General features: G+C 43.1%; 1 protein-coding gene across 1 annotated transcript in view; it reads right to left on the bottom strand.

Moving 5' to 3' along the window:
- Positions 1-26,113, bottom strand: part of USP10 (ubiquitin specific peptidase 10) — a 73,198-nt gene that overhangs the window by 27,356 nt on the left and 19,729 nt on the right. Inside the window, exons 2-3 of the mRNA XM_024124858.1 lie at positions 12,898-12,966; positions 5,047-5,107 (exon numbers count right to left, since the gene is read on the bottom strand). Coding sequence (XP_023980626.1) covers positions 5,047-5,107; positions 12,898-12,966 — 130 coding nt within the window. The remainder of the gene's footprint in view (positions 1-5,046; positions 5,108-12,897; positions 12,967-26,113) is intronic.

The following is a 26,113-nucleotide window of genomic DNA, read 5'->3' as shown; positions in this document are numbered from 1 at the left end:
GAGGGGCCACAACAGTGGAGAGCCCCGCGTACCCCAAAAAAAAAAAAAATAATAAAAAAATTAAAAAAAAAAAAAAAAAAAAAAAAGAAAACAAATGCTATTCTGCCTATCTAAACACATCCCTCAGTAATGATATCTGACTTCATCAGCTAACTCCATAAGCCTGAGACAAGGGCATATGTATCTTGGAAAACTTAATTTTAAAAAACCAAGGAGACTAACACAAGGATTTAAGATCAAGGCCATCTATATATATGGCTTCTCTAATTCGTGTAATTTAGTAATCCCAAAATATGAATTACACAAAAGCACTCTTTCAAATTATCCATCTCCCGGATCCTCTCTACTGACAACCTTAACTGAAGCCCCAAAATGGCCTTACATGAGTGCATGTGAATTCTACTAAATTAATTCATACTGGATTAACTCCATGGGTAATGAAGGTACTTCCAAAAATCCCAAAAAGATAAAGTTAGGACTGCAAACCTTTAAAAATCTCCTTGTGGGCTTCCCTGGTGGCGCAGTGGTTGCGCGTCCGCCTGCCGATGCAGGGGAACCGGGTTCGCGCCCCGGTCTGGGAGGATCCCACATGCCGCGGGGCGGCTGGGCCCGTGAGCCATGGCCGCTGAGCCTGCGCGTCCGGAGCCTGTGCTCCGCAACGGGAGAGGCCACGGCAGTGAGAGGCCCGCGTACCGCAAAAAAAAAAAAAAAAAAAAAAAAAAAAAATCTCCTTGCAATCCTTCAATTACTTTTTCCCCACTGACAACCACCTACATACGCTATCCATTCTGACATGGACATTTCTCCATAGGTAACATCTCAGAAATTAGGTGGAGCTCTAGAATCAAGTGAGCCTTTCAGTGGACACTGAGCACCAATGTCAGCCTGTACCTGATGAAGCAGTTTACACACCGGGAAGTCAGGGAAAGGACACGTGCTTTTTAACTCATTTTTCGTGCATAACTGAAGATTGCTCCAAGTCTAGCACAAGAGCCCCACTTTTTTTCCAAGGTATGTATTTCAAGGAAACAAAAAAAAAATCACCATACCAAAATAATCATATTCTATTAACAAAACTGAATATGTTTTACTTTGGAAGTCTTTTTAGAGAAGAAAAAACAGCCCCACAGAGGGGCCAGGGCCCTAAACAGTTTCCTAATTCTCCATCTGTTTTGATATCACACGCCCTGGGGGTGGGGGGAATACAACAGCCTGACAGACAAAAAGTTCCTGAAAAAAGAATACTCACGATGGTTATGCCTAACAGCAGGCTTTACTATAAAGCCACCCATACGACAATTTGAATCCTCTGGCCCCTGAGAGCTGGTCTGTTGTTTCCTTATTTTGAAAACAATCACCACAGAGAAATTATTTCTCTATTCTTATACCTAAAAGCGAACTGTCCAGTCTGCTTCCAGGTGTCCCCCATCCTGTGAGGTTTCGAGGGCACCGTGCTGCTAAGCGGACTGAACCGGGTGCACCTGGAGAAGTGAAGGACACTCTGCACGAGGAGGCTGCCCTGCGGAGACCGTGACGTACCTTGTGAATCACGCTAAAAATTAGTATGTGCTGCATCATGCAGTGCGTGCCGGATTTTGATTATTTCCGAGAGACACAGTGCCTTCCACGTCTCAATTCTTAATCTTATTGTTATCATACAACATTCTAGAACGTGATGTGACATTAACGGAACCATTTCAATATGCTACAGTTGTCATCAAAACATTTACCCAACAAAGTATCTGATCAAATCCCTGGAAGTCCGATTCCCACCCAGAACAGTTCCTTTTCTTATTCAGGAACACTGGTCGTGGACACACATGTGCACTGCACTCCAGGGCAGAGAAGTCAGGACAAGGCCCAACCTGTCAGGCCAGAAGAGTGGTGGAAGGCCTGGAAGCTCCTGCGCACTCGGGTCATGCAGGCAGTGGATTTGCTGAGGGAAGGGAAACCAGCTCAAATAAAACAATTACATCCTAACACAGCACTTCTCAAAGTCTGCGCACTATAGCACACACGGTACGGTGGCCTGGGGTGCCCGGGTGGGGTCCCTGACTCTGCAATGCTCAGAGGCCCCCAGGAGATTCTCATGCCCAGGTCTGTCTGAGAGCTACTGCTTAAGTGGCTTCCTCGGCTGATTTCTCCGACCAACTCTTAGTGAGTCAATTCAACAATCACGGAGCACCTAGCTATGTGCAAAGCGCTTATTACAGGGGAGGGGGGTGGGGTACAAAGGTGAGGCAAGGTCTGTGCCTCAAGGAGTTACATCTACGAGGGAGACAAACATTGAAGACGGCAGATGACAATGCAGAGGGTGGGTAAGATGAGGCCTCAACAGCTTTACAAGAAGAATGCTTCCTGACACAGGGAAAAGAGATCTACTTCGATCAGAAGCTAGAGACAGGTCAGTGGAATCGACAGGATAATTGGATGGGGTGGGTGGTGAGAAGTAGGGGCTATTTCCCGCTTTGGGAACTGACTTAAAAGGGCAGCAGCATAAAAGGCACGCCGTGCAGGAGCCCCCACCAAGAGCGTGTGTCGCCGGCTACGGTGGGCAGCAGAACAAATCCCTCTACTGTTCATCCAAAACCATCCTGAGGGCCTACAGCACAGCAGACACTACACTGTGCAGCTGCTAAACACAGAAACGGATGAGCTGTGCTCTCTGCCACCCACAGCTGACCTCAGCCTAAAGACGGAGGCAGAGTGAGCGAGCACTGCAGGAGAAACAAAAGTAACGGAAACAGAGCAGAAAAGGCCTTGGAGAAAAGGGGCCTTTAAGCTGGCCTGTCACTAACAGTGTGAGCAGCAGTGTTTTTGGAGGATTAAAAGATGGACTTGAGAAGAGAGAGGAGAGAATGGAGAAAAAGAGCCAAGAAGGGGCTTCCCTGGTGGCGGTGGTTAAGAATCCAGCTGCCGACGCGGGGGACGCGGGTTCGTGCCCCGGTCCGGGAAGATCCCACATGCCGCGGAGCAGCTGGGCCTGTAAGCCGTGGCCGCTGAGCCTGCGCGCCCGGAGCCTGTGCTCCGCAACGGGAGAGGCCACAGCAGTGAGAGGCCCGCGTACCACAAAAAAAAAAAAAAAAAAAAAAAATACTGCTTTTTATGGGAACATATGTATATGTATAACTGATTCACTTTGTTGTAAAGCAGAAACTAACACACCATTGTAAAACAGTTATACTCCAATAAAGATGTTAAAAAAAAAAAAAGAATCCACCTGCCAATGCAGGGGACACGGGTTCGAGCCCTGGTCTGGGAAGATCCTATATGCCGTGGAGCAACTAAGCCCGTGTGCCACAACTACTGAGCCTGCGCTCTAGAGCTCGTGAGCCACAACTACTGAGCCCACACGCCACAAATACTGGAGCCCGTGCACCTAGAGCCCATGCCCCGCAACAAGAGAAGCCACCATAACAAGAAGCCCGCACACGGCAATGAAGAGTAGCCCCACTCGCTGCAACTAGAGAAAGCCCACGCGGAGCAACAAAGACCCAACGCAGCCAAAAATAAAATAAATAACTTTAAAAAAAAAAGAAAATAATTTTAAAAAAGAAAAGAAAAGCCGGTCAGTGGGGTAAAGAAGGTAATGGGAGACGTGTAATGGCAATTTTGTATTCCTACCACCATCCGTAGGACCAAGGCTTATTCTGAGATTCAACATTCTTTACAGACCAGACCCTCCAACAAACTCTCCCTCTACTATCGGAGCAACAAAGACCCAACGCAGCCAAAAATAATTTTTAAAAAAAAGAGCCAAGAAGTGTAACTGAGCAGGGATGCCAGCCTAGGAGGAGGGATGTGGCGAGAGAAGAAGGAAATGGATTAGAGGCAAGTGACATTGGAACACTGGGGGGTCGGATGAGGGGAGGAGGAGGAGGTGCAGCCTCCATCTCCAGCCTAAGCGACTGGGAGGATGGTGAGGCCACTACCTGGACCAGGACGGAAGGACTAGCATGACAGGGAAAATAAAGAGACATCTGTTAAGCACTGAGTAAACACCTGAGGCTCACCTCCTATGCGCCAAGTACACGAAGATAGGGAGAACCTCAACCCACAGATAACAAAGCCACTCTGGAGGCTGGGCGGCCCTGCAAGGGCACGTGGGTCCCTGTAGCATCGCTGAGTTTATTGTCGTCCTAAGCCATCATTGGAACTGTTCTCTCCCTTACGTTCCTTACATAGTTGCTAATAACTTTAGATGTAATCACTTTTTCATTTTACTATAGACAGAAAGTTTACATAGTCTTTTCAGGGTTTATATTTAAATCTGAACTATAATAAAACCCTTTCACAGGTCAGACAAGGCTAAACAAACAGGGAACCAAATCCCTGCTCTCAAAGAAAAGGTTAGGCTTTTAGCTTCTCCAAGGCCAGCGAGGACCTTTAACACAATGCAAACTGAAAAATGGTCTACAACGGGTTTGACATGTGCAAGGCCCCTGCTGTCAGTAACACTGGGCACTTGAAGAATACGGAAGGGCTGCATCTCAACAACCGCCATCTCTACTGATCAGCTCAGGGTCTGCGACAGAGGCCATCAATCAATCAATAATAACAGGCCAAGAGGTGAAGCGGTCACCTGAATTCCCAAGAGCCTTGGTGACAGACGGGAACATAAACACAAACTGCAAGACAACAGACCCGAGCTGCCACTGAACCAGGCAGAAAGCACGTGCTCAGAGAATCGCCAGCTCTGGACCCAGCAGCCAGCGCATCCAGAGAGAGAGCTCACTTCAGAACCTTTACAAAGAGCTTTGGCTATGAAGGAATATATATCTGTGTCACTGAGGACTGTTAGGAAAAAACAGAAATGAGCAACTATTTCCTTAACTCACCTTTGCATGTCTGGCACTCTGAAGCACAGAAAAAACTTTAATTCATTCGTCAAAGTGGTTCGGTGATTAAATCTGCTATAGCTTACAGCAAAAACATCAAGCAATAAGGGAATGCTTATCCAAAAGGTATGGACCAACAGAACACCACTTCCAGGAAGCCTGCCCACCCAGCACACACGTCAGGGAATGAAGGAGAGCACAAGCTTACCATCGGGTAGCTCACCAGCGGCCTGTGCGCCACAAAGAACTGCTCCACCGTACGGAGGAAGCTGCACAGGGAATCGGAAAACAAATTTTAATTCAACAAATTGTTAAAACGCAAAACATGCAATTTCATTAAAGCAACCTTCATTAAAACACTTTATCCATGCAACTTCTCGTGACATTTGAACAAAATAACACAGACGGAGAGACAGTAAGGTTAAACATCTTCATTTTAAAACACCATTGGAATGCTTTCAAACATTTATTGTTAATAAACAGATCCAAAAATGAAGGCAAAAAATAAAAATGGGCTCCAATGGACATGTCAATCCACTACAATAAAAGGCTCATGACACACCCTTCATCTCACAGGAGTTGCAGACTGCCCCCCAATACAACAGTGCTTGTCTTTCTCCATCCGCTAGTAAAGAGTCCTCGCGACCATCTGCGCTTGACGTTCACCATCACTACATGTCCACTCAGCCAGATGCAGGAACCAGGCCCAGGGGCAGAGAGTGGACAAAGCCCCTGAGAAGGAAAAGTCTGGGAATCGTGGCTCCCTTTTTAACAGGGTGCCTTAGATAACTGAATTAAGGGCCAGTGATCACATTCCTTGTTTGGAAGAGAGAAAGCAAAATAGCAGGTGTCTGAGCTCTTTGTAAATGCAGGAAGGTATCATGAATATACCAAAATTTTCCTTCCTAGCTATTCCATAATACTTAGAGGAGTTAGAAATGTTTCAAATGGATATGTTTGAGATGAGAAAGTTTAGGATGGGAAGGGGTAAGGTAAGTGGACATATAATCGCTACCTGAAAGCGGAACAAAAGAACAAAACAATTATCAATACATCCTAACACAGAACTTCTCGAAGTCTGCACACTGCAGCACACACAGTACAATGGCCTTGGGGGCCTGGATGGGGTGCCAGAGTCTGCGATGTTCAGAGGAACCCATGAGATTCTCAAGCCCACGACTGTCTGGGAACTACTCAAGCGGCTTCCTCAGCTGCTTTCTGCAATCAACTTACTAAGTCAATTCAACAACCACAGAGATAAAAGTTCTCGCCTGGGAGAATTAATGACAAATAGTTAGAAATGTTTCAAATGGATATGTTTGAGATGAGAAAGTTTAGGATGGGAAGGGGTAAGGTAAGTGGACATATAATCGCTACCTGAAAGCGGAACAAAAGAACAAAACAATTATCAATAGATCCTAACACAGAACTTCTCGAAGTCTGCACACTGCAGCACACACAGTACAATGGCCTTGGGGGCCTGGATGGGGTGCCAGAGTCTGCGATGTTCAGAGGCACCCATGAGATTCTCAAGCCCACGACTGTCTGGGAACTACTCAAGCGGCTTCCTGAGCTGCTTTCTGCAATCAACTTACTAAGTCAATTCAACAACCACAGAGATAAAAGTTCTCGCCTGGGAGAATTAATGACAAATAAGAAGCTAAGAAAACAAAGGCAGATTTCAAAGGAACTGACCGCTTTCTGGACGTGAGAGCAGCACAAGTTTCCACCACACGGGGGCACCCCAGCATTCATCACGGCAAAGCCCAGGTGGGCTGCCCTTGGCCTGGCACCTGCAGCGCAAGACCATTCCACACAACATCCAAACGCTCACACCCGGTAGCCCAGCATTCACCTCTGGTAATGGACACACGGAGCAGAAAGGTGCGTGTGGGGAAGCTACAAATCAGGGTGGTGTAGCAAACGCCCATACACAGAACTGCCTTTTTGTTTCCATCGGTGATACTAGGGTGCCCCCTGGTGATGAAATTACACAGTTGTAAGGTGCTCAAAGTATTTTACTTTGTTTTTTAAAATCACACTGCACTTCCACAAAATCTAGGGAGTGGTAGAGGCAGGACCTGCAAACAGAGCACCTGGCACACTCCAGTGCAATACTACCATTTTCTGTTAGTGTGTTTAAAACACTTATTTTGATTTACTAATCTGGTAAGTGCAAAATTGTGGGAATTACTGAATGTTGGAGTGAGTTCAGGCACAGAAAAAATGTGTGTTTTATTTTTACTCTATAGCCTCATACATGGCGCCTTTAATTCAATGAACCTCTGTCACTTGTAAAATGCCCCTTAGTCTGTGGTAAGTGGATATAATAAACATACAGCAGAATAAAAGTGTAAGACGTGTTCAAAGTTTTCATAGCTACTTATAAGAATAGAGAATTTTAAAAGCACAGGAAAAATGTAAAATCTCACACACAAATGCAAACTGAGCAGTGTAAAAACTGGAAATCTAGTTAAATTAGATACAAAAGAAAATTGACTCAGTCTGAAAATAGTGCTACCATACTGTGAGGTCAATACTTGGGCCCTTCAATAAGAAGGTAATATTTTAAAATCTTTTTGGTGCTGCCACTATTTATTGTGCTCTCTCTAAAAGACCCTCATGAACCTTGAATCTCCCCTCTGAAATCCCAATAAGACACCAAACCACTGAGAATAACTGTCTTAACTCTGCATCACTATACATACCCACACATGCACACACCTCTACAGCTTGGACTATGCTATCCTGGGCTTGTTCATTCCACGGCTGGTTGAGGTGTACGAGTTGCCCAATGTTGAGTTTCTGGAAAGTTTCAAGAACAATAAGCATTCTCTCCTTATTTTTGAACACCAAGATAACAGGATTATGACTGGAGCTCAAAATACACTTATTCAGTAAGTATACTGTATATTTTTTCCAGTTGGAGAAATTCATTTTTAAATTGCCCTGGCTTATCAACTGGAAGACAGCTTTAGAAAAGATATCAAAACTCTCAGTTGAGAGGTATGATGCTTTTGTAGAAAGTTAGACTACTTTTACATTTTAACACCCTGTATTTCTCAAATTTGGTTTCTTAGTCCTTGGTCCCAAGCAGAGACAAAATACTTTAAAGTTCCTAATAGCCAAAAAAATATACCACAGGGTTCTAATTTATGCCATGGCCACATGGAAGGAACTGTGAAGGTATGAGGTGCAATTATTTCACCTTTGAGATGAAAGGTCAAACAAATGATTATGCAGTGGAATGAGATAACCATTCCTCACCCACCAATGCAACCACACACCACCCCCATTAAGCAGTCCATGTCCCATGTGATGATATTACTATTATAACCCAACCCCCTGTGTTATAATAATGATACAGTGAGAAAGATAACTCAGCCTAATCATGTTAATTAGCCTGTGTTTCTCTTTTGCAGGTTACTGGACCATGTGTGATTTTGATAGACAACACTTGTCATACCTCCCCCCAAACACTGATGACACACAACTATAGCTTCCGCTAATAAAAAGTCTGGGGACTTCCCTGGTGGCACAGTGAATAAGACTCCATGTTCCCAATGCAGGGGGCCTGGGTTCGATCCCTGGTCAGGGAACTAGATCCCACATACCACGACTAAGAGTGCGCATGACACCACTAAAGATCCCGCGTGCCACAACTGAAGATCCCACGTGTTGCAACTAAGACTCGGCACAGCCAAATAAATAAATAAATACTTTTTTTTAAAGTCTGATGTAACTTTACTATCAAAATCCTCCATATCTACTAACACTTGGTACACACGAAATACTACACAGTACATTAATGGCTTCCCAACATTTCTGTGAGGTAAATAAGCATCCTCCACTTTCCAAATTTACAGTTTTTAAAAAAGGCACAGGGCTTCCCTGGTGGCGCAGTGGTTGAGAGTCCGCCTGCCGATGCAGGGGACACGGGTTCGTGCCCCGGTCCGTGAAGATCCCACGTGCCGCGGAGCGGCTGGGCCCGTGAGCCGTGGCCGCTGAGCCAAAAAAAAATAGGCACAATGAGATGGAGGAAACTGCCCAAGACCATCAAGCCTGTTTAAGTAGCAAAGAGAGAAAGGAACCCAGCTCTTTAGACTTCACATATGGTACATTCTCCATTTTCGTACCACAGGAAAGCCCAAGTTTTTATTGACACTTACTCGCAAACAGGCACTCACAAACTCACACACACACACGCACGCACGCACTCACTTGAGACAAGCTATAAGGTACAGAACTGGGCTTTTACTGTTTTTTTAAACTCTGAATCACAAAGAGCACAGTTACAGTTAGACTGTGGTGTTCCCAGCAAGTACCACCATATTTTAGCGTGAGTCAAGACAGAAATTGTTTAAAACCTGAATCATTAGTATAGTACACAGAGTACAACCTCAATTAACACTAACACTTGGGGAATATAGGATTTGATTATGTTTGTCCTAATTAACTGTTTTTTAAATCATTAAAGACTAAACTTCAATCCTTACTCCACAGAATTCTAAAATGCATAGATACATTTTGCCTGAGGAAATACAATATATAATCTAGCTTTCACTATTTCCCAGCTCATATCCTTAGATTTCTTTTTTTTTTTTAAATTTAGGATATACAATTAACCATTCTATTTATTTTATTTTTTTTTTAGAAATTTATTTACTTTATTTATTTTGGGCTGCTTTGGTTCTTCATTGCTGTGCACTTCTTTGGCTATTCTTCAGTGCGGTGCACAGGCTTCTCATTGCGGTGGCTTCTATTGTTGAGGAGCACGGGCTCTAGGCATGTGGGCTTCAGGAGCTGTGGCACGCAGGCTCAGTAGTTGTGGCGCACGGGCTTAGCTGCTCTGCGGCATGTGGGATCTTCCCGGGCCAGGGCTCGAACCCGTGTCCCCTGCACTGGCAGGCGGATTCTTAACCACTGCGCCACCAGGGAAGCCCCCTTAGATTTCTTAAAATCATAACTGCTAACATCAACAAACACAAGAGACAGAGATAGCATTGAGCTGAATTTGTTTTTTTTTTTTAATTTAGGATATACAATTAACCATTCTATTTATTTTATTTTTTTTTTAGAAATTTATTTACTTTATTTATTTTGGGCTGCTTTGGTTCTTCATTGCTGTGCACTTCTTTGGCTATTCTTCAGTGCGGTGCACAGGCTTCTCATTGCGGTGGCTTCTATTGTTGAGGAGCACGGGCTCTAGGCATGTGGGCTTCAGGAGCTGTGGCACGCAGGCTCAGTAGTTGTGGCGCACGGGCTTAGCTGCTCTGCGGCATGTGGGATCTTCCCGGGCCAGGGCTCGAACCCGTGTCCCCTGCACTGGCAGGCGGATTCTTAACCACTGCGCCACCAGGGAAGCCCCCTTAGATTTCTTAAAATCATAACTGCTAACATCAACAAACACAAGAGACAGAGATAGCATTGAGCTGAATTTGTTCATTTTCTAAAATAAAACCTGATATAAGCTTTATCTTCTCTGATATCTTTCTTTTTCCTAAAGTGAAGAAAACAAGTAATAAATCTTTCTTATATCTGCATAGCCTACATAATGCTTTCAATATGTTCTCATTTAATCCACTTCCACAATCCTAAAAAATTTTAGAATTCAAGAAGCCAAGGTGAAGAGCCAAGGACTTGCCAAGGTCACATGTAGGTGGCCCACCCAGACCCTAACCCTATTTTAAGCACTTAACTTCTCCTGTCCCATTTTAACAAACAAAAGAACTCCATACATGAATATCTAATATGCATGCAAATATCCAAAATTAAGGAGTCTAAAAGGCGAGTTAGATTTCATTAAAAGTTAACTAAGATTTTACTTAATATATAAACTTACTTCTCCCTTTTCTCCTTTTCAATGCAATTTCAACAGTCTTCATATTTAAAACATCAATCTGAAAAAATGTTCCAGATAAGTTTTTATTAAACTAAAACAGTAACCATCAATCACATGAAGACTGGACATAAAAGAGGACTTGGATGGAGATATAGCACAATCCTGTTCAGGAAACTATCATAGAGATGTTAACTCTCCTACAAATTAATGCATAATTTTAAACACAATTCCAAATGAAATTTCAATACGATTTTTCATGGAACCTCAAGTGCTGATCATAAATTCCTGGAGAAGAGTTATGGATGAGTACGAGACAAAATACCTGTAAGTATAAAAGGGTGCCTGACCTATCATAAGCCTGATTATAAAGCTGCTGCAATTAAAACAGGGGAACCAGAACCCACTGAGCCCATGTGGAGATGTATGGCCTGACTGTGGCACCCCAGCAAAGGGTGAATGGTGCTGGGACAACGTGCTATTGCCTTGTGGGGGCGGGGGGGTTAACATCCCAGATACATACACACACACACACACACACACACACACACACACACACACACACACACACGATCAACACCACAATCTCAGTTTCATTACATACTAAACTGAAAACAAAAACTTTAAAACTTTTTAAATGTCTTTATTACCTCAAGGAAAGGAAGAATTTCTTAAAGATATTTTTTAAAAAACCCAAAATCCACAAACCATGAGGAAAAAAATCAATACATTTAACATTAAAACTTAAAAATGTACTCCCAAAGATTATTAATCCTATAAATCAATTTAAAAAAAGACAAGCCATTTGATAAAAATATGGACAAGGGATATAGACCAGGTAATTAACAGAAGAGTAGAAATCCATACTGCCAACAGACGTATGAGTAAGGTAATGGTGCTCAACTGTTTGTAATCTCGAAAATGCAAATTAAAATAATGAAAATCCATTTATTATCCATCAGATTAACAAAATTTTTAACTATGACTATGCTGACAATTAGCAAGAATTTTTTTAGGGACTTCCCTGGTGGCACAGTGGTTAAGAATCCACCTGCCGATGCAAGGGGACACGAGTTCAATCCCGGGTCCGGGAAGATCCCACATGCTACGGAGCAACTAAGCCCGTGCACCACAACTACTGAGCCTGCGCTGTAGAGACTGCGAGCCACAACTACTGAGCCCGTGAGCCACAACTACTGAAGCCCGCGTGCCTGGAGCCCATGCTCCGCAACAAGAGAAGCCACCTCAATGAGAAGTCCGTGCATGGCAACAAAGAGCCAAAGCAGCTCCAAAGAAAAAAGAAGAATTGTTTTAAAAAATGAGATCTAAAAACCCTCATGCACTGCTGATGGGAAGGGAGACCGTTAAAACCACTTAGAAGGCAGACGCACAGTCTCTAATAAAACTAAAGATTCTTATTCCTTGCAGAGCCTCGCAGCTCCATTCCTAGGAATATTTCCTGGAGAAACCCACAGAGCAGCATGAGGAGACATGACAAAATATGTTTACTGCCACATGTTTGTAATAGTGGAAGAACTGAAGACTTAAATAGTCCTCAACAGGGGAAAAGGTACGTTCAATAGTTAACAACTAACGGGGAATTCCCTGGCGGTCCAGTGGTTAGGACTCGGTGCTTTCACTGCCGTGGGCCCAGGATCATCCTCTGGTCAGGGAAGTAAGATCCCACAAACCACGCAGGGCGCGGCCAAAAGAACAACAAACAAACAAACAAAACAATTTAACAATTAAAATCAAAGACCAAGAACAAAATGTACAGATAAATCTAAAGAATATTTAACTTAAAATAAGCAAACTACCAAGTGATGAATACAGTATGAAACCACTTATGTGACATTTTTAACCACAAAAACAATACACCGTACTATCTATCAATACATATGTATGTAGTACAAGGCAAAAACCATAGTCAGGAAACAATGTTGAGCAATTTCAGCAGAGTCAGCATTCCTGGAGAAGAAGAATGAGAGGATATAATGGGGGCTTCCACTGTCTCTGTAATGCTTTGCTATTTATAAATATAGCAAAATGTTAACAGTAGTCAAATCTGATTGGTGGGTTCAGTCATTTCTCATGTTAGTCTCTACACTCTTCTGGACACTGGAACTCTTAATCAAAAGGCATAAATTAAAAAACAAGAACTAAAACATCACCGTCAATTAAATCTATGCACGTACTCCATAAAACAAAGTTGTGTCTTACCTCAACTGAAGAGCGAGGAGTCACAAAGAACTGATTGAATTCATCAGGGCTAAAATCTCCAAAAATATACTGAAAAAAAGAGAATTACTGATCACATAAAATATACAAATCATACAGTTTCAGGAAAAAAGTGTTATATCTCAATTCTATGAATAATTGGGCCAGAACCCTCGAGATCCTTTCTCCATTAAACAAATGAAGGATCTGCAAACAGATTTCTAGATGGAGTGTTTTCCAATTACAAATAAGAAAATACTTAGAGTTTTCCATAAATTGTCAAAGAACAGCCTAAGGTTAATAGAGCTTACTTTTGTTACCAAGGCTGTTGCCGCAGAATCATGTCCCTGCCCCTCCCTCAAATAGAAACCTTATTCTTATCTAAATTTCAGGAGGAAACTGCAAAGAGGAAAAAACAACTGGTTGGAACCAACAAGGCCCAAGATAGTGGAAGATGTGACTTCCAGCGGAAGTTGAGTCTCATTACATTCTCATTGTAATACGTTAGCATATGCTAAATGACCCACCCACCGGCACCAAGACAGTCGAGGACTGCCATGACAACAACTGAGAAAGCCCATACAAGGACTGAAAAGGAGAACTGCAACAGTCCCAGGCCCAAACCACACCCCTGTTCTCCAATAAGTCAGGAACATTCCTCCCACTCTTCCCAAACCCCTCTCTTTTACCTTGACCCTCCTATGTATTTGGTATCTCGGCCCAAATTGGGTCGAGAAGTTGATTTGGAACTAGGTTCGTGCTTCTCCATTCTCGGGCCATTGAATAAAGCTTGTGCCGTTCCAGTCTCAGCATCGGTTTTGTTACTGGCTGCACAAATCCGATCAGAAAAAGAACCTCCCTGGCAGAGACAGGTGGCCTCAGCCGGGGCTTAGGACCAAGCTCGGCAACACTTTGAAACAGGTCAACTCTGTACACCAAACCTGCAAGTAGACTCCTGCTTGCAGGAGAATTTTTTTGGTTCACAAACATTTCTAGTTGTTCCATTTACCTTTCAGCTGAGTCACGTCACTACCTCCATTTCAGCTTTCCCTACCACACATACTAAAGAAAAGCAGAAAACGTGGTTCCAACGGGAAGACAGGGAAACCCAAAAAAGGGAAATGTTAATGACTCTGATGGATGAACTTTAAAAAGATATGTGTCATTTTTTTACCTTAAAAGTACACTGGAACGTGATACACAGATAAACATACTGTTCGACAGACACAAACCTCGCTGTGAACTCTCACTCCATAGAATTCTGAACGTTACTTTCTGAAAAACTGGTTAACCCGCACGGAAGTAAGTCTGACGAGTGCCAGGCAGTTCATATTCTCCCTGAAGCTTCAAGAAACAAGTCATTGATAAGAATCAGTACGACCTGATTTCTACAACAGAGAATCACTCACTTCATCAGTAATTATTTAGAGCCTATTAAGTGTCATGCACAACAATCGGTATTAGATATAAAAATGGCAAAAGCAGAGTTGTGGTTCCTCTACTCTAACAGAACTGCGGTCTAACAATTTGTGGGGAAATTTACAGTATCTAAACATATATAAAGAGATAATAACCATTATTACTGTAACTGAGTAAATGGAAACTAAGTCTCAAAATCTGTTGGTAAGAATGCACCAGTAGGGACTTCCCTGGTGGTGCAGTGGTTAAGAATCTGCCTGCCAATGCAGAGGACCAGGGGTTCAATCCCTGGTCCGGGAAGATGCCACATGCCTCAGAGCAACTAAGCCCGTGCGCCACAACTACGAAGCCTGTGCACCTAGAGCCCGTGCTCCGCAACAAGAAAAGCCACCGCAATGAGAAGCCTGCGCACTGCAACGAAGAGTAGCCCCCGCTCGCCGCAACTAGAGAAAGCCCGTGCAGAGCAACGAAGACCCAACGCAGCCAAATAAATAAATTAAATAAATAAATTTATTTTTTTTAAAAAGGAATGCACCAGTATTTCTAGGGAAAACATTTTTTTGGAGGGCTCTTTCACAGTAGCTACCAAGACCGTGAATATATATTAAAAACAAAAACATCTTGACATAATATTTACATATACTTGCAAAAGTCCACAAAGAAATTGTGCACTGACAGTAATGGTGAAAATGCAGAGTCCCAAAAACAACTTAGAAACAGTCTTCTTCTGAAATACTGTCATTGTGAGCTAAATTAGACTTATCACCAAAACTGGGGAAAAGCTTATTTTAATTTCACTCCAGCACAACACAAAGCAATGGAAGGGAAAGTTATCTTTAAATGAGAAGAAAGAAAGGTGGGGTGGGGGAAGAAATGACACTGCTGCCTGGCATTCCTTTATAGTCCCACAGCAGAGAGATCTTTAAGTCTAGATATAAACCTTAAAATTTACTCAGAAGAAAATAAAAAGATGAGCGATACAATGGGAGAAAATATTCCAGACAATACCAACTGCTAGCAAGGATGTGAAGCAACTAGGGATGCGGAATGATACAGCCACTCAGGAAAAGAGTTTGGCACTTTCTTATAAAGTTACTTACCATACAACCCAGGAAGCCCACTCTTAAGTACTTACCAAAGAGAAATGAACACCAATGTCCACAAACAAAACAAAACAAAACAAAACCCTGTATGCTGAAGTTTACAGCAGCTCTATTCATAACTACCAAAAACTGAAAAGAACCCAAATGTCTATCAAGAGGTGGATGTGATACATCTACATGATGAACTACTACTCAATGACTCTCAAAAGCATCATGCTAAGTGAAGAATTAGACTTAAAAGGCCACAAGCTACATGACTGAATTTATATAACATTCTAGGTTTAAACTCTAAGGACAGAAAACAGACCTGTGGTTGTCAAGGTCTGGGGAAGAGATGATTACAAAAAGGCACACGGGAAGTTTTAGGGGGAATGGAAATATTCACAGGGCAAGCCTGTTAGAGAAATAGTAAACTTCCTACCTGCCAAGGGAACACACCCACAAAAATACTACTGATTTCAGCCCTTGAATGTGAATGGACAACAAAACATCACAGGACACGTGAGGGAGCAAGCAACAGCAATAAAGAGAGTTATTATTAAAATCAGGGCGAAATGAAACTGCGTAAACAAAACATAGGAAACAGAAAAGAACTTAAAATTCTCATCTTTTCCTGAAAGAAATTCTAGCAGGTAAAATAAGCAGACTGCCATGAATAAAGGACGTATTAGGGACCTCCCTGGTGGTCCAGTAGTTAAGACTCCATGCTCCCAATGAAGGCGGCCCAGGGTCGATCCCTGGTCAGGGAACTAGATCCCACATGCCGCAATGAAGATCCTGCATGCTGAAACTAAGACTGGATACAGGTAAATTAAAAAAAATTTTTTATTTAAAAAAAGGGACCGGGGACTTCCCCAGTGGCGCAGTGGTTAAGAATCCACCTGCCAATGCAGGGGACACAGGTTCAAGTCCTGGTCCAGGAAGATCCCACATTCTGCGGAACAACTATGCCTGCACACCACAACTACTGAGCCTGTGCTCTAGAGCCCACAAGCCACAACTACAGAGCCTGCATGCCACAACTACTGAAGCCGGTGCACCTAGAGCCCGTGCTCCACAACAAGAGAAGCCACCGCAGTGAGAAGCCCGCGCACCGCAACGAAGAGTAGCCCCTGCTCGCCGCAACTAGAGAAAGCCCGCGCGCAGCAACGAAGACCCAACACAGCCAAAAATATAAATAAATAAATAAATTTATTTTAAAAAGAGGGGGGACCAATTACAGAACCATAAAGTATTCACAGAAATCAGAAGATTATTAAATTTAAATTACTAAATTTACAAGCTCAACAGATCTTAAAGTAGAATCAACAAATACAAAGCAAGACAGCAATGCCTTGAAAGTTCCAAGAAAAAAGTATTTTTTGTTTTCATAGAAATCTATTCTATAGCTTATTACTCAAGTGCAAAAGGCAAAATAATTCTCTGACACTCATACACCCTGGGGATGAGTGGGGTGGGCTGCTTAAGAATTCCAGAAAATGTATTCAAGAGATACATGAGCAGTAACAAAGAGGAACCAAAAGATGAGTGACACTGTAGGTGTGAAGCCCAATGCAAACATGAAGACTCATGTTCTTTTATTTAATACCAACAGTAGAAATGTTGTCCACGTAAAAGATATCCACTCTACCTTCTGAGTGGCTACTTTAATTCAGAAGGTGGGGAAGACATTAGGATGAGAACTGAATGTTCTATAGGATTGCTAAATTATTCTTTTTGTGTGTGTGTGGTACGCGGGTCTCTCACTGCTGTGGCCTCTCCCGTTGCGGAGCACAGGCTCCGGACGCGCAGGCTCAGCGGCCATGGCTCACGGGCCCAGCCGCTCCGCGGCATGTGGGGTCTTCCCGGACCGGGGCACGAACCCATGTCCCCTGCAGCGGCAGGCAGACTCTCAACCACTGCGCCACCAGGGAAGCCCTCTTCTTTTTTTTAAAATTTAATTTATTTATTTTTTATACAGCAGGTTCTTATTAGTTATCAATTTCATACATATTAGTGTATATATGTCAATCTCAATCTCCCAATTCACTCCACCCCGCTTACCCCCTTGGTGTCCATACGTTTGTTGTCTACATCTGTGTCTCTATTTCTGCCGTGCAAACCGGTTCATCTGTACCGTTGTTCTAGATTCCACATATATGCGTTAATATACGATATTTGTTTTTCTCTTTCTGACTTCACTCTGTATGACAGTCTCTAGGTCCACCCACTTCTCTACAAATGACCCAATTTCATTCCTTTTAATGGCTGAGTAATATTCCACGGTGAGCCACATCTTCTCTATCCATTCGTCTGTCGATGGGCATTTAGGTTGCTTGCATGACCTGGCTATTGTAAACAGTGCTGCAATGAACACTGGGGTGCATGTTGTCTTTTTGAATTATGTTTTTCTCTGGGTATATGCCCAGTAGTGGGATTGCTGGGTCAAAGTTATTCTCTTTAGGCTGGTTTTTTTTGTTTCTTGCTTTTTTAAAATTTTTTATTGATTTATTTATTTTTATTTGTGGCTGCCTTGGGTCTTTGTTGCCGTGCGCACGCTATTCTTCGTTGAGGTTCCCAGGCTTCTCATTGCGGTGGCTTCTCTTGTTGCAGAGAATGGGCTCTAGGCTCACGGGCTTCAGTAGTTGTGGCACGTGGGCTCAGTAGTTGTGGCTCGCGGGCTCTAGAGCGCAGGCTCAGCAGTTGTGGCGCACGGGCTTAGTTGCTCTGTGGCACGTGGGATCTTCCCAGACCAGGGCTCGAACCCGTGTCCCCTGCACTGGCAGGCGGATTCTTAACCACTGCGCCACCAGCGAAGTCCCTAGGCTGGTTTTCTCTTGGAAAAATAAAAATAAATGAAATGCTCATTTAAATCACATTTCTAAGTAAATTTCTTTATTTGAGTTCCCATATAAAGTCTTTTAAAAAAGAGAAATAAACTGGCCAATCCAATAAGAGAATTAAAATTCCAAAAGATTAATACAATCTTGTCAATGGAGGGGGAGGGGGGATAGAACCATGACACCCCCCACCCCCCGCAAGCCTTCTTGTCAAGTCCCTGCGCCAGCCCACTGGGAGCAACCTCATAGTCAACAGTCAGAATGCTTAGGGAGGCTCCAGGGAAAGCCTCTTTCTATTATTTTCCATTTTACTATTTTTACTTAATTCTTTATTTCTTAAGTATTATTTGAAAAACTTTGCTATAGATTTTAAATGTGCTTTCTCATTACAATTCCATGTTAACAACTTCAAGGATATGCACCTTTAACCTGATTACAAAATCCACGTGGGGCCGGGGTAGGGGGGTGGGTGGCAGGGCACGGATTCCCCAGCAGTCCAGGGGTGAGGACTCCACTGCAGGGGGCACAGGTGCAACCCCTGGTCACAGGGAACTAAGATCCCGCATGCCGCGTGGTGAGGCCAAAACAAAACATCACACACCAAACTCACTGGGGAGGTGGGGTGGGAGTGGGGCTGAGGAAGGAGCAAGTACAGACAGCAGAAATCTCCAGACACAGGGAGGGTGGGAGGGAGGGAGACACAAGAGGGAGGGGATATGGGGATATATGTATACATACAGCTGAATCACTCTGTATACAGCAGAAACTAACACACCATTGTAAAGCAATTATACTCCAATAAAGATGTTTTTTTTTTTTAAAGAAATTTTCATGGCAAAAAAAAAAAAATCTCCAAGACACTGTTAAATAGAAAACATTCTTTAGGTAAAAATAAAGGAGGAAAACAGAAATATTGATTTGTGTTTGCATAAAGAGATAGATATTGGAGAGGGAACCAAGAAGGGAGTAAAACCCTTGATTATACAGAGTCAGGGACGGGGTGGATCCCTGTGGAGGTACTGGAGCAGGGAGTGAGATTTCTTAGCGTGTATCTTTTCAGAGTTCTTAGTTCTGAACCATATAAATAACTATCTATTCAAAATATTAACTGTAAAGAGTCAACGTAAACAAATCATTGTACAACTATTCAAATACATGCATTTTGCAAAGTTGTGTTTGCACCTATGTTAGTTTCAAGATCTCCCTGACAACAGAGACTAGGACTTGATGAAAACATTTAATCCAAAAAAGATACCATAAGCAACTGCCAACTATCAAATATGCAACGCTAAAATATCATTTAACACCTGACAAACTGCTAGCCAGAGCTGCTCTGAACTCCAATATAATTCCTGTAACACCAGCCCACATATATCAATAAACAACTCCAACAAAACACACATGAATCACATCCTCTTGCCCTAATCGGACCTATTTTCTATCTTTAAAATGCATGAGTTTTTTAAAATAAGTAGTTACATTTCAACAATATAAAAAACAGTCCTTTCAGTTTTGCGACTGAGATAACAGAGGGGGTTGCTAAGAAGCTGGTATCATCAGCATCTCTGCAAGGTACTCACTGCCCAGAGTTTTGGTTAGGATTTCTATTTCCTGTACCATGAGTATTTCCCATATTATGCTCATGGCAGATAAACTACATGTATCTTTTTCCTATGTATCTGTACACACATTTCTTAGACTCAAACAGGAATTCAAATGAAACATAGTAACTGCAGATAAAGAAAGGCCTGATAGTTGGGGAGTTCATTCTCAAAGGTCAGCAAAGGTCAAGTCACTGAGGTCTCAAGTAAGGGGAGATTAAGAATAAAAGACAATTTCCTGCCATCACAGTGCATGTGAAAAAAAGGTAAATAGTTCTTTCACAGGCAAAGAAAGTCATGTTTCTTTGGTAACCACTCAAACATTTGTGGGAAGTGATATAATAAAATACCCCACATAAACCTGGAGGCTATGACATCATTTCAGTGCTTATCAAAATCATCTGCACCGGGCTTCCCTGGTGGCGCAGTGGTTGAGAATCCGCCTGCCGATGCAGGGGACACGGGTTCGTGCCCCGGTCCGGGAAGATCCCATATGCCGCAGAGCGGCCGGGCCCGTGAGCCGTGGCCACTGAGCCTGCGCTGCGCGTCCCGAGCCTGCGCTCCGCAACGGGAGAGGCCACAACAGTGAGAGGCCCTTGTACCGCCAAAAAAAAAAAAAAAAAAAAAAAAACAAAATCATCTGCACCATTCAAAAAACAATTACAGGAAGCATTACTATGAAGAAGCATTTTTTAACCACACCGTTCCAAAAAGGCCAACAGAAATACTGCTTGTACAGTAAAATTTACCTTAAATAAGGAAGAAAAAAAAAAAGTTAAATTACAAAGTTAAAGCTACAAAAGCAAAGAAAGGCCAAGTATTTATTCAACTGCAAACCCCAGTGAGTGGATGTAAATCACACTGCCCTGCATTTTAGTGACAATTATTTAACTAAAACTATATCTGAGTAAAGGTTAAAGCATCACAAGTCTTGTGACACCAAAGAGTTTATCACAGAAATTCAGGGCAGCCAATTGCCATTAAAATGTTCAACTCTCACCATGCCCCAAAATCTTCCTAATCTTCAATCACAATTTATTTTAGATGTTTGGCAAAATGAAAAGCAGGGGGAGGACTGTGCTCTTCCAAAAACTCAATGTCACAAAAGGCTGTGGAAAAGTTCCAGATTACAGGAAGCTAAAGACACAGGACAGGCACTTCCCTGGTGGTGCAGTGGTTAAGAATCTGTCTGCCAATGCAGGGGACACGGGTTCGAGCCCTGGTCCGGGAAGATCCCACACGCCACGGAGCAACTAAGCCCGTGCGCCACAACTACTGAGCCTGCGCTCTAGAGCCCGCGAGCCAGAACTACTGAAGCCCGCGCGCCTAGAGCCCGCGCTCCGCAACAAGAGAAGTCCCCACTGGCCACAACTAGAGAAGAACCGGCGTGCAGCAACGAAGACCCAACACAGCCAAAACTAAAATAAATAAACTAATTAATTTATTAAAAAAAAAGAAAAAGAAAGAAAAGAAACACATCAGGAAAAGGGGCACGCCCACAGCACATTTAGGGTAGAAACAAGCCACTTCACTGCAGCCCAGCCCCAGGGGCATGGCTGCTCTGGGTTGTGTCTTCATCTTCCGAGCCTGGCCCCAGAGGGTCTAGGGCTGTACAGCCGGGGGAAGGGGCAGGTCGAACTGGAAATACCCGTGTTCCTGCTAAAGGAAAGCAAAGACACAGTCTCAGCCCAAGGGAGGTAAGAAGAAGGAAAGACATTTGCCAGTCGCCCGCATGACCTACAGTTGGTTCTCCACGGATCTAATGAAGTCACAGGAAACAGCACTTTCTGCTTTCTACAGAAAGCAGGAGACACGGAGGACGACCACCACAACGCAGCACTAGGGGGCGCTGGAGCACAGCTTGCCAAGGTCCATCTCCAGAAACACAATTACAGGCTGCCACCAAATCCATGTCCTCTGCCTTCAAAAGGACTCGGGAAAATAAGACGTCAGGCTTTGAGGTAAAAAAATTAGGATACAAAGGCATGATCAATAAACACATTGCTGCGTGTGCACTGTACACACTGTACAGGTTCCAAGGCAATCACTGGAACCACCGTGAACCCAGCCCCTGGGACAATGTCCCAAGAACAGACGCAAAGCCAAGCCTCGCAGGGTTCAATGACAGAACCAAGCACAAAAAGTACAAAGTCTTCTCTCTTCCCAACCCAAGGAAACTGAATTCGGGAGACAGGAGGAAATACTAAGGACTAATAAACTGTTCCAAGCGATAAAAACTTTAATTTCATCTTTAAAATAAGGGTATGCCAGACTAAACAACCTCCAAAGTTCTTCCCAGCTCCAAAAGGATCTCCTGGATATAACCAGGAGAAACACATGTTTGGAAATGCTCTCAGACTAATATGGCTACCAGGTGTTGGCCCCTGAACATATCATGCTGACTGAAAGAGGACAGACTCAAAGGGCCACACGTTGTATGATTCCCTTCATGTGAAATGTCCAGAAGAGGCAAATCCCTAGAGACAGAAAGTAGATGGTGGTTGCCAGAGGCTGGGTGGGGAGGGGATTAGGGAGTCACCACTGATGGATATGAAGTTTCTTTTTTTTTTTTAATACATCTTTGCTGAAGTGTAATTGCTTCACAATGCTGCGCTAGTTTCTGTTGTACAATCTTTCTGGAATGATGAAATGTTCTAAAATTGACTGGTGATAGTTGCACAACTCTGAATAAACTAAAAACCACCAAAATGTACAGCTATTTAAATGGGAGAATTCTATGGCATGAAATTACTTCAACTAAATAAATGAAGTAAAAAAAAAATCAGCTAAGTACTTGCATAAGAAAACATTTAGATTTCTTTACTAAACTTTTTTTTTTTTTGATCAGGACCCAGTACTTGAGGACGCTAGCTGACATCTACTGAACAGTCACTGTGTGCTCTTAACTTTGGAAAGTGGTGTGGGTGGCCTGGGGAACACCTGGAGATGACACTGTCCAGTCAACGCACAGCAGAAACTTTACTGATTTAACAGTATGGATTGAGCACCAACTATCCACACCGAACTGTGCTAGATTATGAGAATAAATTTTGAATAAGACAGACATAAGGTTTGGGACATCATGGCAATTATAGTTTCGTCACAGTGCAACTGGACTGCAAGTTGCAAAGAGCATTCCAAACGGCAGAAGCAGACAAAGGAAGAGGGACGCAGAGAAAGGCTTATTCCTCCACTGACTGGGTAGCAGCAGGATTCTGCTTACTTCCTCGGGGCCAAGGAGTCCTGAGAAGGGAACAAATGGACAAACTGTGACAAAGCCACTCCCACAGAGAGCATCCCTCCTTAGGATTCAAATGTCAACCTACTACAGTTTAGTCTTAGCTTCATGTGGTTTGTGTATTTCATTCTGACTACTAAAGTCCTATCACAAGCTATTCTCTCACTTTTCCAAGTAGGATTTTTGATAGGTTGGATGTATTTCTTTAAGTGCTCTCGTGGAGAGTCTAAGCTAAAACTTGTTTGCACAGACTGCATTCTCCAAATTAGAAAACATGATTCACTTAACAGAAATCCACTTTTACCAACTTTCAGGGCCTACTGTACATTACACAATGCCAGTTAAATTTTAACTTGTTTTGCTCTAAACTATTACTAAACAGCCCTCATTATACAATAACTTGGTATACAGACTTTTTATCACATGGAACAGAGCTGATAAATTAGGGAGTCAGTGCTTGTTATGTGGGATGGCCCTAGTAGAAAGAAGTTCAAAATTCCACCTATTTTCATATCCATTATAATCACCTTGGTGCTAATCTAGGAAGGAAAGGGAAGGGATGGGAAGGGGAAAAGCAGAACACCAATAAAAAAGAAACATTTGTCAAAACTCATCAAACTATATACATTAAATGAATGAAATTCACTGCACGTATATAACACCTCCATAAAGCTGGTTTTAAAAAAGGAACAGACACCAAGTTCAACTCATCTTTCCATCGCCTGCAGTTAATGCAGTACTTGGCTTATAGCAGGTGCTCGAGTTCTGTTGAAAAAAATGAATTCAGGTAGAGGAGGAAGAAAAGCAAAGCCTACAACAAATACAAGTTCCAGGGCTGAGGAACGATGACCTCTCCCTACTCTACAGCAATAGTTCCACTCCCAGATGTCAGCAGGCTGACAACAAAACTCCAACTGAACTACTCATTGTTTCTTATGCTCCTGTTTTTACTATCGCCAGAGATGCACCAGCAGGGGCACAATTTTCATTTTTAAATATAAACTTTTAATATAGTCATGATATAACATTTAATTTTTAAAAGTAACATTTAAACATAATCAAGAAAACTGAATTAAAGCTCTACAGAAAACTTTAATAAAGGATACCTATTCTGACCTAGAGAAAAATAATTCACAATTTTCACGTGGTCTCCCAAACTAAAGAAAAATCAACTTCCAAAATGTTAAATCTTGAAGGGGAAAAAAAAAAGGGCAAAACAAAACCATGGATGTTCATCAGGGCAGGTCAACCTTTTGAAAAGTCCACTTTTACTCCCCATCCCTACATGCCTGACCAGCAAATAAGTCTCCTGTGTCCAGCATGAAGGAAGCATTCTCTAGTCTTTCTTGCCCCCTCTCTTTTCTACTTAAACTTCTTTTTAAAAACATATTTCAGGGGACTTCCCTGGCGGCACAGCGGTTAAGAATCCACCTGCCAGTGCAGGGGACACAGGTTCGAGCCCTGGTCCGGGAAGACCCCACATGCCGTGGAGCAAATAAGCCCGTGCGCCACAACTACTGAGCCTGTGTGCCACAATTAATGAAGCCTGTGCACCTAGAGCCCGTGCTCCGCAACGAAAAGCCACTCCAACGAGAAGCCCTCGCACCGCAACAAAGACTAGCCCCCACTCGCCACAACTAGAGAAAGCCTGTGCACCTAGAGCCCGTGCTCCGCAACAACAGAAGCCACCCCAATGAGAAGCCCTCACACCGCAATGAAGAGTAGCCCCCGCTTGCCACAACTAGAGAAAGCCTGCACACAGCAATGAACACCCAATGCAGCCAAAAATAAATAAATAAATAAACAAAATTTATTTTTTTTAAAAACATATTTCAGGCTTCTCTGGTGGCACAGTGGTTAAGAATCCGCCTGCCAATGCAGGGGACACGGGTTCGAGCCCTGGTCCGGGAAGATCCCACATGCCACGAAGCAACTAAGCCTGTGTGCCACAACTACTGAGCCTGTGCTCTAGAGCCCGCGAGCCACAGCTACTGAGTCCGTATGCCACAACTACTGAAGCCCGTGCACCTAGAGCCTGTGCTCCACAATAATAGAAGCACCGCAATGAGAAGCCCACGCACTGCAACGAAGAGCATCCCCCGCTCACCACAACTAGAGAAAGCCCGAGCGCAGCAACGAAGACCCAACACAGCCAAAAATAAATAAAATAAATAAATTCATTTAGAAAATAAATAAAAACGTATTTCACTAAGAACTCGCTATTTGCAGATTCACTTTTCTGTCATAGATGTGGCTCATATTCCTGTGGGAAAAAAGTTTTTCCTTTAAAACTGAGGCACAGTAAAATTAAGAAGACTGACAGTACCAAGTGTCGACGAGGTTGCAGAAGGGGAATTAGGCACGGCTGGTGCAGACATAAAAGGATATCACCACTCTGGAAAAGCCCGGCAGCTTCTTACAAAATAAAACATATACCTACCTTATGACATATAACCATTCTACTTCTAGGTATTTTAACCATGAGAGATGAAAACATATGTCCACACAAAGACTTGCACATGAATGTAGTCAACAGCTTCATTCATAATAGTCAACGCTGGAACAACAAATGTGCATCAAGAGGTGAAGAGATAAACTGTGGTCCATCCATACAGTGGACTATTACTCAGCACTGAAAAGGAAAGAACTCCTACGACATGGGCAAATATCAAAAATGTTACGCTGAGTGAAAGAAGGCAGATAGAAGAGTACTCTCTGTATAATTCCACATAAAGAAAATTCTAGAAAACAGAAACTTAGCCTATAGTGACAGAAAGCAGATCAGTAATTGCCTGGCTAAGGGACAGGGATTCATGGTGAAGGGGCATGAGGGAAATTTCTGGGCAATGAAAATGTTCTATATCTTTATCATGGTGACAGTTAACCTGGTATGTACATTTGTCAAAACTCAAACTGCAGGGGCTTCCCTGGTGGCGCAGTGGTTGCGCGTCCGCCTGCCGATGCAGGGGAACCGGGTTCGCGCCCCGGTCTGGGAGGATCCCACATGCCGCGGAGCGGCTGGGCCCGTGAGCCATGGCC

This window comes from Physeter macrocephalus, chromosome 17 (assembly GCF_002837175.3).
Source record: "Physeter macrocephalus isolate SW-GA chromosome 17, ASM283717v5, whole genome shotgun sequence".
Taxonomy (NCBI): domain Eukaryota; kingdom Metazoa; phylum Chordata; class Mammalia; order Artiodactyla; family Physeteridae; genus Physeter; species Physeter macrocephalus.
Note: the sequence above shows the minus strand (reverse complement) of the source record. Positions and strands in the feature narration are given on the sequence as shown.